The sequence below is a fragment of the Acanthochromis polyacanthus genome, chromosome 3 (genome assembly GCF_021347895.1).
Source record: "Acanthochromis polyacanthus isolate Apoly-LR-REF ecotype Palm Island chromosome 3, KAUST_Apoly_ChrSc, whole genome shotgun sequence".
In the NCBI taxonomy this organism is placed as follows: Eukaryota; Metazoa; Chordata; class Actinopteri; family Pomacentridae; genus Acanthochromis; species Acanthochromis polyacanthus.
The window spans coordinates 1,406,722-1,420,460 of record NC_067115.1 but is presented as its reverse complement, the minus strand read 5'-3'; the positions used below and the strand labels follow the sequence as shown (position 1 = coordinate 1,420,460).

The following is a 13,739-nucleotide window of genomic DNA, read 5'->3' as shown; positions in this document are numbered from 1 at the left end:
ATGTTTTGTGGACGTTATTTACAGTCGCTGCAGTGCATGATGGGACATGTGGCTGGTTGGTGACCGTGGGTTGGACTCTCCTAAACCCGGTGCATTGTGAGAACCTCTGGGTGACCCTTCGGGGCGTAGCAGTGCTAGCTAAACGCTCAGACTGACCTTGGGCAGTGACGTCCTGGAGCCGGAGCTCTGCGTCGTCATGGTGAGCACCGTGGTGATGCCCAGAGCCACCCTGGCCGGGGCGGCGTCCATGTTGATCCAGAAGGAGACCCAGGACAGGATGACGATGAGCAGCGACGGGATGTACATCTGGATCAGGTAGTAGCCCATCTGGCGCTCCAGGTGGAAGCGCACCTCGATGCAGGTGAATTTACCTGGAGAACGACGCATCAAGGTCCAGTCAGAACACTCAGTTTATCAGCTAAAAGGTAACTCTTTATCTCTAAAATATCTGTGATTTATCAGCCAGGAACAGGGAAACAGTCACTGCATGTTCAAGGTTCCACGAGTCCTTGAGGGAAAATGAGGCAATCGAAGCAGCAAATCCAGAGTGTAGTTTCTAATGACGCCTAGAATTTTCTAAACACGAGAACCTCTGTCATAAAAAACAATCACGAGTTTGGTTCCTTCATGGATTTATTAAAGGTCTCAACTAAAGGTTTCAATTTTTAGTTTTTGTTCCATCTGACCACAGAACTTTCCTTTTCTTTGTCCATGTGATCACAGCAGACTTGAGTGGAACCGAGGAGTCATCAGCTGTAGTTGACTTTAATCACTCAGAAGTTTAGGTTCCACTAAGGAAATCTCATAAACACAACTTTCTACATGAAGCTGCTGTTGGAATGTTTATGATCCAGCAGATTCTGTAATATTGATCAGATTCATGTTCCAGCGGTTCCATCCTAATAAATCCAGAGTTCTCGGAGTCGCTGGAGACTCAGACTGACCTGGTACTCAAGGTCTTTGTTTGCTGTGGACTGTAGATATTTTTGTTTATGTACGTTCTGCCAGCAGGGTTCTGTTTTTGGGTAAACAGGAAGTAAATCTACTCTGGCAGCTCCACTGGAGGCCTGCTTGTGTTTGTTTTGCTTTGGTAGATGAGCAGCAGGAAGTGTCGCTGTGAGCACTTCCTGTTTGGACGACGACCTTCTGGTTGCTCTGAAGGTCTGGAGGAAGAACCAGACTGACAGAGAACCAAAGGGGACAACGCTGGTGTACAGAGAGAGGTCCACAGAGAACACACTGTGTGTGTGTGTGTGTGTGTGTGTGTGTGTGTGTGTGTGTGTGTGTGTGTGTGTGTGTGTGTGTGTGTGTGTGTGTGTGTGTGTGTGTGTGTGTGATCAGGTGGTGGCTATGATTGTGGGGACCTAATGTCCCCACAATTGTAGGAAAACCAAAAGAAATGTAATTTGTGGGGACCTCATTTTGGTCCCCACAAGTTTAAACAGTGTTTTCTTGGCCATGTTGTTGTGACTGAAAAAAGTAAAAATGCAAAAACGTTTCTTTAGGGTTAGACATTGTTTTGGTCTGGGTTAAGGTTTGATTAAGGTTAGGGTTAGGGGTTAGATATGAATGGGAGTCAATGGTAAGTCCCCACTGGGATATAAGAACCAGACGTGTGTGTGTGTGTGTGTGTGTGTGTGTGTGTGTGTGTGTGTGTGTGTGTGTGTGTGTGTGTGTGTGTGTGTGTGTGTACTTGTTTCTGCTATACCGGTGGGGACTTTGACCTGACTATTTGCTATAAAGGTGGGGACTTGTCTCACGGTGGGGACCTAAAATGAGGTCCCCACGGGTGGCAACACCGTTTTCTTGGCCATATTGTTGTTAATAGAAAATGTAAAAGTGCAAAAACGTTTGTTTAGGGTTAGGCATTGATTTGGTGATGGTTAAGGTTAAGGTTAGGAGTTAGATATGAATGGGAGTCAATGGTAAGTCCCCACCGGTATAGAAAAACAAACGTGTGTGTGTGTGTGTGTGTGTGTGTGTGTGTGTGTGTGTGTGTGTGTGTGTGTGTGTGTGTGTGTGTGTGCTACCTGTGTTGTAGTGCTTGGTACAGTATCTGAGGTCCGACTCGTCTTTGAGGATGAACTGAGGCAGCGTCAGACCTTCGGCCACCTGGACCGGTCCGTTCTCCTGCCACTCAAAGATCAGGTCGTTCATGGTGTAACCGACTGGAAGAACCCAAGGAACACGCAAAGGAACACAGAAAGGACACAAAGAACACAGAAAGGACACAAACAACCATCAACAGCAACCTCCAGAAAACGTTCTCACAACACTTGATAACAGTAACAACAAGTTCTAATAACTTCAAGCAAAAGTTTGATTCATTTTGAACACATTTTTTACTAGTTTCTGATAAATTTTGGACAAATTATTTTTATTTTGGAATAATTTGAGTAATTTTGGACAAGCTTTTAGTCATTTTTGATGACTTTTGAACAAATTTGAGTCATTTTGGAGATATTTTTTCGTATTTTTTGAAAAATGTTTGGACAAATTTAATTAATTTCAACAAATATTTAGTTTTTTGACAAATTTTGGACATTTTTTGTAACTTTTGATGACTTTTGAACAAATTTGAGTAATTTGGGACAAATGTTTTGCCTGCTCTTATTTCTGGATGACTTTTGTTTCTAGAATGATGGTTTTTTTTGTACTTTGAAAATATTTTTTTCCACTTTATGAACGTTGTATTTATTACAGACTTTTTATGATTTTAAATAACCTTGGACTCATTTTCACCACATTTAGAGTAATTTCTGTTTTCATTGAGAACATCTTTTGTTTGACATTTTGGAAAGATTGTCGTGTTTTTTTCGCTTCCACCAAAGTTTGATTAATTTTGGATAAAATCTGATTTTGGATAAAACTTTTGAGTTATTCTGGATCCATTTATGTCCTTTTGGTTGATTTTTGTCATGATAAAGATGTTTTTGTCTAAAAGGACGTAGATCTCTGATGCACTGAAAACTAAAAGGTGTTTTTTGGACATAAAGCTTCAGGCTCTGATATAAGTATGATCTATAAACTAATCTCTACATTAATGGAAACAGCAGATAAAATAAACGGTCCTTTAAGCACGTTGTGGTTTAATATTTCACATTTAATCTGCATAAATCAGCATTAGAAGGAAAATATCATCCAACAGGACAATATGTTATTTATTGACATCCAGTAAATGGACTTGGTTGTTTTCCAGAAGCTTTCAGCCTCTGAGAAGCCTCTTCTTTGATGCAGCGGCCCGGGTTCGATTCCTGCTCGGTTGGATTTTTCCCTGGACGTCTGACGTTACGGTGAGCGTATTGCGTCATTTCCTGTTCCTGTTTCAGCACTGTGTTGTGGTGTTAGCATGGCTTCTGCTTCTTCCTCTCCCTCTCCCTCTCTCTCTTTCTCCTGCTCAGTGTGCCACATGTTTAGTTATTCCTCTGCCTCCTTTAGTGATAACGATATATGTAATAAGTGCAGCCTTTTTGTAGTTCTGGAGGCGAGGCTCTCCGAATTGGAATCGCGGCTCCGCACCATGGAAAATAACCCGCTAGCAGCTAGCCAGGCCCCCTTAGCCGGTGCGGACCGCAATAGCTTAGCTTGTGTAGCATCTGTTAGCCGTCCCTTAGCAGCGCCCGAACAGCCGGGTGGATGGGTGACAGTTCGTAGGAAAAACAGTCCTAAACTCAAGCCTGCTGTCCCGGCTCACCACAAACCGCTTCATGTTTCTAATCGTTTTTCCCCGCTCAGCGACACACCCGCTGAGAAACCAACTCTGATCATTGGCAGCTCCATAGTCAGAAACGTGAAGCTAGCGACACCAGCGACCATAGTTAAATGCCTCCCAGGGGCCAGAGCGGGCGACATAGAAGCAAATTTGAAACTGCTGGCTAAAGATAATCGTAAATATAGTAAGATTGTTATTCACGTCGGCGGTAACGACACCCGGTTACGCCAATCGGAGGTCACCAAAATTAGCGTGGCATCGGTGTGTACTTTCGCCAAAACCATGTCGGACTCCGTAGTTTTCTCTGGACCCTTGCCTGATCTGACCAGCGATGACATGTTTAGCCGCATGTCGTCGTTTCGCCGCTGGTTGTCTATGTGGTGTCCATCAAACGACGTGGGCTTTATTGATAATTGGAGCTCTTTTTGGGGAAAACCTGGTCTGATTAGGAGAGACGGCATCCATCCCACTTTGGCTGGTGCAGCTCTCATTTCTAGGAATATGGCTGATTTTATTAGTACTCCTAAAGCATGACAACCCAGAGTTAAGACCAGGATGCAGAGCTGTAGTCTTACACACCTCTCTGCAGTTTCCTCACAGCTGTCACCCTCCAGTAATTCAGTTAATTCAGTTAATTTTATTGAGACTGTGTCTGTCCCCCGACCACCAAAATTCAATAAATTAATCAAATCAAAAATATACAAAAGAAATAGTAACCACAAAAATTTAATAAAAATTAATACCTCTATTTCAACAGAGCAAAGAGACAGGAAAATTAAATGTGGTCTGTTAAATATTAGATCTCTCTTGTCTAAATCTCTGCTAGTAAATGAGTTGATAACTGATCACCAGATTGATTTGTTCTGTTTGACTGAAACCTGGTTGCAGCAGGAAGAATTTGTTAGCCTAAACGAATCAACTCCCCCTAGTCATATTAACTGTCATATTCCTCGAATCACAGGCCGAGGAGGAGGAGTAGCAGCAATCTACCATTCTAGTTTAAAATTGAACCAGAGGCCTAAACCTGATTACAGCTCATTTGAAAATCTCACTCTTAGTCTCCCTCATCCAAATTTGAAAGCTCAGAAACCAGTTTTATTTGTTGTTATATATCGTCCTCCTGCTCCTTATTCTGAGTTTTTATCTCAATTCTCAGACTTTTTATCTGAATTAGTGCTCAGTTCAGACAAAGTTATTATTGTGGGTGACTTTAACATTCATGTTGACGTAGACAGCGACAGCCTTACAACAGCTTTTAATTCATTATTAGACTCAATTGGGTTTTCTCAACATGTAAATAAACCAACTCATAGTTTTAATCACACTCTTGACCTTGTCCTGACTTATGGCTTAGAAATTGAAGAGTTAACAGTATTTCCCCAGAACCCTCTTCTTTCTGACCATTTTATGATAACATTTCAATTTAAAGTAAAGGATTGTTTAGCAGCTGAGAACAAATATCATTACAGTAGGTGTTTGTCTGACAATTCAGTATCTAAATTTAAGGAAATAATACCCTCACTGTTTACTTCAGCAACATTTACTGATAAATCAGAAGGCAAATATTATTATTTTACCCCCACAGAAGTGGATTATTTTGTTAATAATGCTTCAGCCTCACTGCGTACAACTCTTGATAGTGTTGCACCTGTAAAAAAGAAAGTTATATCTCAGAGAAGACTTGCTCCTTGGTATAATTCCCAGCTGCGGACTTTAAAGCAGGCATCCCGAAAGCTGGAAAGAAAGTGGTATTCCACTAATTCAGAGGAAGTGTATGTGGCTTGGAAAAATAGTCTAGTAATCTATAAAAAAGCTCTTCATAATGCCAGGACAACTTATTATTCATCTTTAATAGATGAGAACAAGAACAACCCTAGGTTTCTCTTTAGCACTGTAGCCAGGCTGACAAAGAGTCAGAGCTCTGTTGAACCTTGTATTCCTTTAGCTTTAACCAGTAACGACTTCATGAGCTTCTTTACACAGAAAATAGTTATGATTAGAGATAAAATTAATCTGGCCCTTCCTACAAATGTCACAGATGCTTTTGAATTGGCTGTTAGACCTGATGAATCTTTAGAATTCTTCACTCCTATATGTCTCTCTGAACTAATTTCAACAGTTTCTACATCCAAACCATCAACATGTCTTTTAGATCCTATCCCAACTAGACTCTTCAAGGAGATTTTACCTTTAATTAATTCTTCAATGTTAGATCTGATTAATCTCTCTCTAGTAACAGGCTATGTACCACAGGCTTTTAAGGTTGCTGTCATCAAACCTTTGCTTAAAAAGCCCACTTTAGATCCAGATGTGTTAGCTAACTATAGACCGATATCCAACCTACCATTTCTCTCTAAAATTCTGGAAAGAACAGTTGCAAATCAATTGTGTGAACACCTACAAAGGAATAATTTGTTTGAAATGTTTCAGTCAGGCTTCAGAGTGCATCATAGCACAGAAACAGCTCTAGTGAAAGTTACTAATGACCTTCTCATAGCATCAGATAATGGACTAGTCTCTATACTTGTTTTGTTAGATCTTAGTGCAGCGTTTGACACAATCGACCACAAAATTTTATTACAGCGTCTAGAATATTCAATTGGCATTAAAGGGACAGCACTGGATTGGTTTAAATCCTACTTATCAGATAGGTTCCAGTTTGTGCATGTCAACAATAACTCTTCTGAGCAGACTAAAGTTAATCACGGAGTTCCTCAGGGTTCTGTCTTAGGACCGATACTTTTCACATTATACATGCTTCCTTTAGGCAATATTATTAGGAAGCATTGTATTAACTTCCATTGTTATGCAGATGACACACAATTGTATTTATCTATGAAGCCAGATGAAACTGATCAGTTAGCTAGACTGCAAGATTGTCTTAAGGACATTAAAACCTGGATGACTTTTAACTTCCTACTGCTAAATTCAGACAAAACTGAAGTCATTGTATTTGGCCCCAAACATCTTAGAAACTCGCTTTCAAAGCAAATAGTTACTCTGGATGGCATCACATTGGCCTCCAGTACTACTGTGAGGAATCTTGGAGTTATTTTTGACCAGGACATGTCCTTTAACTCACACATAAAGCAAGTCTGTAGGACTTCCTTTTTTCACCTGCGTAATATTGTAAAAATCAGGAACATTCTGTCTCAGAGTGATGCAGAAAAATTAGTTCATGCTTTTGTTACTTCCAGGCTTGACTATTGCAATTCCTTATTATCGGGTTGTCCAAATAGCTCTCTCAAACATCTACAGTTGATCCAAAACGCTGCTGCGAGAGTACTGACAGGAGTTAGCAAAAGAGATCATATTTCCCCTATACTTGCTTCTCTTCACTGGCTTCCTGTTAAATCCAGAATAGAATTTAAAATCCTTCTTCTGACATATAAAGCTCTTAATAACCAATCTCCATCATATCTTAAAGATCTGATAGTACCTTATTATCCTAGTAGAACTCTTCGCTCTCAAACTGCAGGCTTACTTGTTGTTCCTAGAATTTCTAAAAGTAGAATGGGAGGCAGAGCCTTCAGTTATCAGGCGCCTCTCCTGTGGAACCTGCTCCCAGTTTGGGTTCGGGAGGCAGACACCCTCTCTATTTTTAAGACCAGGCTTAAAGCGTTCCTTTTTGACAAATCTTATAGTTGGGGCTGACTGGGTGACCCACAGAGGTTCGGCTTGTGTCTTCATTGTACAGCTGACTCCTTCTTGGACGTCCCTTCGTTCTGCCCCTAGTCATGCTGCTATAGGCCTAGGCTGCTGGGGGACTTTTCTTGACGCACTGAGCCCTTCTCTATCTACCTTTACATTTAATATGTATACCGTTATTGCAGTACATTCACTCTGTTTCCCCCTGTGCTATTTCTCCGAGTGTCCCTGGTCCCAGAGCTGGATGCTTCAGATCTGCGGTCGATGTTCCACCAGCTGGTCCAGTCTCCACCATGTCCACTGTGGGATGCTGCTACTGACCTTCCACCAGCCCTCTGCTTCCAATTCCCTTTTTCCACGAGTCAACTCTGCATCGCCTTCAATATACTGTTATGCTAACTTACATACTGTTTGAATTTTACTGCTAGCTATATAAGGAGTATGTTTAATGTCAGAGCCGTACATCATAAGAGTAAACTATGAGTCAGTTTTCAATGTTAGCTTATACTTTGTCTGTGTCACATATCCTGTCATGCATGTATTCAAATGTGTGTTGTGTTTTCCTTGCTTTCTCACCCCTCCCTCTTCTCCCATCCCTCCCCCTTGCCCTCTTCTGTCCTTCTCAACCCGCCCGGCCAGCAGGCAGATGGGTCCCCCCTATTTAGAGCCGGGTTCTGCTCGAGGTTTCTTCCCTGTTAAAAGGGTGTTTTTCCTTGCCACTGTCGCCTTTGGGCTTGCTCTGGGGGTCAGGCATATGGGTTCTGTAAAGCGTCTTGAGACGATTTGACTGTAATTGACGCTATATAAATAAAATTGAATTGAATTGAATTGAATAGAAGCTTTCAGAGCTCAGAACAGAAACACAATCGAGTTTATGTTTGAACACGGCGGCACACGAAGGAACCCAGGAAACTTTACCGCTGCAGAGAACCGACGTGGAACAGCTGGGCTTCATAAAGATCACACTAATACTTTAAATACTCGGTCAGAAATAAACAAACAGCCGCATAATTACCTAAACGTGCTCCATCCTCCACGTTTCTGTCATTTTCAACACATTTTTACGTCTTTTTGGACATATATTAGTCATTTCTATGAATCAGTTCACATGTTAGCTTCTATTTTGTATCATCTGTCTGATCATGCATGGATCCACCTGTGTGTTCTATGTTCTTTGTTCCCCCATCCTCGTCTCCCATCCTTCCCCCTTTCCACCCTTCCACTTCTCTACCTCTTCTCTACCTCTCTACCTCTTCCACCTCTTCCACCTCTCTACCTCTTCCACCTCTTCCACCTCTTCCACTTCTCTACCTCTTCCACCTCTCTACCTCTTCCACCTCTCTACCTCGTCCACCTCTTCACCTCTTCCACCTCTCTACCTCTTCCACCTCTCTACCTCTTCCACCTCTCTACCTCTTCCACCTCTTCCACCTTTTCCACCTCTTCCACCTCTCTACCTCTTCCACCTCTCTACCTCTTCCACCTCTCTACCTCTTCCACCTCTTCCACCTCTTCCACCTCTCTACCTCTTCCACCTCTCTACCTCTTCCACCTCTCTACCTCTTCCACCTCTCTACCTCTTCCACCTCTTCCACCTCTTCCACCTCTTCCACCTCTTCCACCTCTTCCACCTCTCTACCTCTTCCACCTCTCTACCTCTTCCACCTCTCTACCTCGTCCACCTCTTCCACCTCTTCACCTCTTCCACCTCTCTACCTCTTCCACCTCTCTACCTCTTCCACCTCTCTACCTCTTCCACCTCTTCCACTTCTCTACCTCTTCCACCTCTCTACCTCTTCCACCTCTCTACCTCTTCCACCTCTCTACCTCTTCCACCTCTCTACCTCGTCCACCTCTCTACCTCGTCCACCTCTTCCACCTCTTCCACCTCTTCCACCTCTTCCACCTCTTCCACCTTTTCCACCTCTTCCACCTCTCTACCTCTTCCACCTCTTCCACCTCTCTACCTCGTCCACCTCTTCCACCTCTTCACCTCTTCCACCTCTCTACCTCGTCCACCTCTCTACCTCGTCCACCTCTCTACCTCGTCCACCTCTTCCACCTCTTCCACCTCTTCCACCTTTTCCACCTCTTCCACCTCTCTACCTCTTCCACCTCTTCCACCTCTCTACCTCGTCCACCTCTTCCACCTCTTCACCTCTTCCACCTTTTCCACCTCTTCCACCTCTCTACCTCTTCCACCTCTTCCACCTCTCTACCTCGTCCACCTCTTCCACCTCTTCACCTCTTCCACCTCTCTACCTCTTCCACCTCTTCCACCTCTTCCACCTTTTCCACCTCTTCCACCTCTCTACCTCTTCCACCTCTTCCACCTCTCTACCTCGTCCACCTCTTCCACCTCTTCCACCTCTTCCACCTTTTCCACCTCTTCCACCTCTCTACCTCTTCCACCTCTCTACCTCTTCCACCTCTTCCACCTCTCTACCTCTTCCACCTCTCTACCTCGTCCACCTCTTCCACCTCTCTACCTCTTCCACCTCTCTACCTCGTCCACCTCTTCCACCTCTCTACCTCTTCCACCTCTTCCACCTCTTCCACCTCTCTACCTCTTCCACCTCTCTACCTCTTCCACCTCTCTACCTCTTCCACCTCTTCCACCTCTTCCACCTCTCTACCTCTTCCACCTCTCTACCTCTTCCACCTCTCTACCTCTTCCACCTCTTCCACCTCTTCCACCTCTCTTCCTCTTCCACCTCTCTACCTCGTCTACCTCTTCCACCTCTCTACCACCTCTCTACCTCGTCTACCTCTTCCACCTCTCTACCTCGTCTACCTCTTCCACCTCTCTACCACCTCTCTACCTCGTCTACCTCTTCCACCTTTCTACCTCTTCCACCTTTTCCACCTCTTCCACCTCTTCTACCTCCTTCCAGCAGCAGATGGTTCTCCCACATAAAGATCCAGGTTCTGTTCCAGGTTTCTTCCTGTTAAAGGTGTTTTTCTGCCACTGTCTCCGCAGGGCTGCTCTGGGGTTCAGGCTTATGGGTTCTGTAAAGTGTCTTCAAACAATTTGACTGTAATTGGCACTATAGAAATAAAACTGAATTGAATTTCAACACATTTGCAGTCATCTTGGACACATATTTAGTCTTTTGGGACGTATGTTTAGTTATTTTGGACAAGTTTACATCATTTTCAACTAATTCTGAGTCATGTACGACATATTATAGTCATTGTAGACACATTTTTTGTCAATTCCAACAAAATCTAAGTCATTCTGGAGACACTAGTTATCCTGTACAGGTTTTAAGTTATTTGAGACCATTTCTGTCTGTTTCAGCTTTCAGTCGAAATGTTCGGGACAGGTTTCAACTGATTTTGGACACATATTGAGTCTTTTTGGACATATTTTTATTAATTCTAGACATATTTTTAGTCTCTTTCACCATATTTTTAGTCATTTTTGGACAGCTGTGTGTAATTTTCAACTAAATATGAGTCAAAAATGAGACTACCTTCGTGTTTCCTGACTCATATGAACATGTATTTTCAGGGAGCTCTGACTGTTTTGTTTTTGCGCAGCAGAAAAATAAAAAGAGACACGCAAACATCTGAGGTGAAAGCGGCTGGTGGTCGCTGGTACAAGCCTTCAGCCAAAACACCGAGTTCATCTTAAGGTCCAAAGTGAGAGAAAATAAATAAATAAAGGAATAAAAAGCAGCGGAGACGAAGCCGTCGGCGTTTGAGGAGGCTTGAAGTCAGACCGCCTTAAATCACCTGCTCATACATGATAATATTTAAACCATCATGGATCTGCATCCAGGCGGTTTCTATTCTTTATTTCCTCTCACACATGCACCATGTCAAGACCGCAATCATCCCCGCTGCATGTGCGTGTCTTCATGCTTCCCGTGTTCTCTGACAGCACAAATAATCTCTCATGTATGTACTGAAATATAACAAGCACATCTAAGTATGGCAATGCCTCTGGCCAGGGAGAAGAATAAAACCACCAATGAAGACAAATAATCTGCCCAGAGGCGCCTGAGGCTGCCGATTGGACAAAAGGACGAATTAGTCATCATCATTATTAAACAGGACTCTGCTTTTATTAACCCTGTAAACCCCAGAACCTGAAAATATCTGATAAATTACAGCGTTTATCAGCCAGAAACGGCAAAGACAGAAAGAATCCTTTCATTGTCAGCTTTCCTTAAACTAATTGTTTGCTTAAATTAGACAACTCTGAGCTTAAAATCCAGACAGTCTGGAAGAAAAGCGAAACAAAGATTGAACATTAAATCAACCTGAAGCTCCACCAAAAAAAAAAGAGAGAGTTTTTAGGTTGAACTGTAGGCAGTGTTTCAGGAAAAATCTAAACTACTGGATTAAAAAAAATAAATGCAGTAAAAGAAATAAAAAGTTAAAATGCTTCAATATTTGTCCAAAATTACAGAAACTTCTGTGAAATCAGTGTAACATGACTCAAAAACTGTCTGAAATGGCAGAAATCTGTGCAGAATTGTTGAAAAATTATTGTAAATGCCGCAAAACTTGTCTGAAATTAATATGAAAGAAAATTGAAGCTACTGGATGAATAAATAAAGTCAGCATGGCTCAGAAACAGAACAGAGGAGGAGGTTGTTGAAGATCCATTCATCATGGAGGAACATCTTTCTACTGACGGAATTATTCAGATTCAAAACACCTCACAATTAGTCCAAAATAAACTTTTTATCTTGTCAGACGTGTCATTGTTGACATGTGATATCTCTGTTTACCTCTGACCGTTTACTTCAGAACGTTTACCTCTGATTGTTTACCTCTGATTGTTTACCTCTGATCGTTTATTTCAGATCGTTTACCTCTGATTGTTTATTTCAGATTGTTTACCTCTGATTGTTTACCTCTGATCGTTTACCTCTGATTGTTTATTTCTGATTGTTTACCTCTCATTGTTTACCTCTGATCGTTTACCTCTGATTGTTTATTTCAGATTGTTTACCTCTGATTGTTTACCTCTGATCGTTTATTTCTGATTGTTTACCTCTGATTATTCACCTCTGATTGTTTACCTCTGTTTATTTCAGATTGTTTACCTCTGATTGTTTACCTCTGATTGTTTACCTCTGATTGTTTACCTCTGATCGTTTACCTCTGATCGTTTATTTCTGATTGTTTACCTCTGATTATTCACCTCTGATTGTTTACCTCTGTTTATTTCAGATTGTTTACCTCTGATTGTTTACCTCTGATTATTCACCTCTGATTGTTTACCTCTGTTTATTTCAGATTGTTTACCTCTGATTGTTTACCTCCGATTGTTTACCTCCGATTGTTTATTTCAGATTGTTTATCTCTGATTGTTTACCTCCGATTGTTTATTTCAGATTGTTCACCTCTGATCGTTTACCTCTGATTGTTCACCTCTGATCGTTTATTTCAGATTGTTTACCTCTGATTGTTTACCTCTGATTGTTTATTTCAGATTGTTTACCTCTGATTGTTTACCTCTGATTGTTTATTTCAGATTGTTTACCTCTGATTGTTTACCTCTGATTGTTTATTTCAGATTGTTTACCTCTGATTGTTTATTTCAGATTGCTTACCTCTGATTGTTTACCTCTGATTGTTTACCTCTGATTGTTTACCTCTGATCGTTTATTTCTGATTGTTTACCTCTGATTATTCACCTCTGATTGTTTACCTCTGTTTATTTCAGATTGTTTACCTCTGATTGTTTACCTCTGACCGTTTACTTCAGAACGTTTACCTCTGATTGTTTACCTCTGATTGTTTACCTCTGATCGTTTATTTCAGATCGTTTACCTCTGATTGTTTATTTCAGATTGTTTACCTCTGATCGTTTACCTCTGATTGTTTATTTCTGATTGTTTACCTCTGATTGTTTACCTCTGATTGTTTATTTCAGATTGTTTACCTCTGATTGTTTATTTCAGATTGTTTACCTCTGATTGTTTACCTCTGATTGTCTACCTCTGATTGTTTACCTCTGATTGTTTATTTCAGATTGTTTACCTCTGATTGTTTATTTCAGATTGTTTACCTCTGATTGTTTATTTCAGATTGTTTACCTCTGATTGTTTATTTCAGATTGTTTATTTCAGATTGTTTACCTCTGATTGTTTACCTCTGATTGTTTACCTCTGATTGTTTACCTCTGATCGTTTATTTCTGATTGTTTACCTCTGATTATTCACCTCTGATTGTTTATTTCAGATTGTTTACCTCTGATTGTTTATTTCAGATTGTTTACCTCTGATTGTTTACCTCTGATTGTTTATTTCAGATTGTTTACCTCTGATTGTTTATTTCAGATTGTTTACCTCTGATTGTTTATTTCAGATTGTTTACCTCTGATTGTTTATTTCAGATTGTTTACCTCTGATTGTTTATT

General features: G+C 41.4%; 2 protein-coding genes across 21 annotated transcripts in view; one reads left to right on the top strand and one right to left on the bottom strand.

Annotated features, from left to right (window-relative positions):
* glra3 (glycine receptor, alpha 3) overlaps positions 1 to 13,739 on the bottom strand; it is a 154,400-nt gene that overhangs the window by 9,315 nt on the left and 131,346 nt on the right. For 4 of the 9 annotated variants that reach the window (XM_051946336.1, XM_051946337.1, XM_051946331.1 and 1 more), the window contains exons 6-7: positions 2,031 to 2,168; positions 157 to 371 (exon numbers count right to left, since the gene is read on the bottom strand). The exons of 4 other annotated variants lie outside the window; for them this stretch is intronic. In XM_051946336.1, the coding sequence (XP_051802296.1) occupies positions 157 to 371; positions 2,031 to 2,168 (353 nt within the window). The remainder of the gene's footprint in view (positions 1 to 156; positions 372 to 2,030; positions 2,169 to 13,739) is intronic. One more of the 9 variants, XM_051946333.1, reaches the window with a different exon arrangement.
* The window catches only part of wdr17 (WD repeat domain 17), a 119,472-nt gene that overhangs the window by 66,718 nt on the left and 39,015 nt on the right, over positions 1 to 13,739 (top strand). The window lies entirely within an intron of this gene.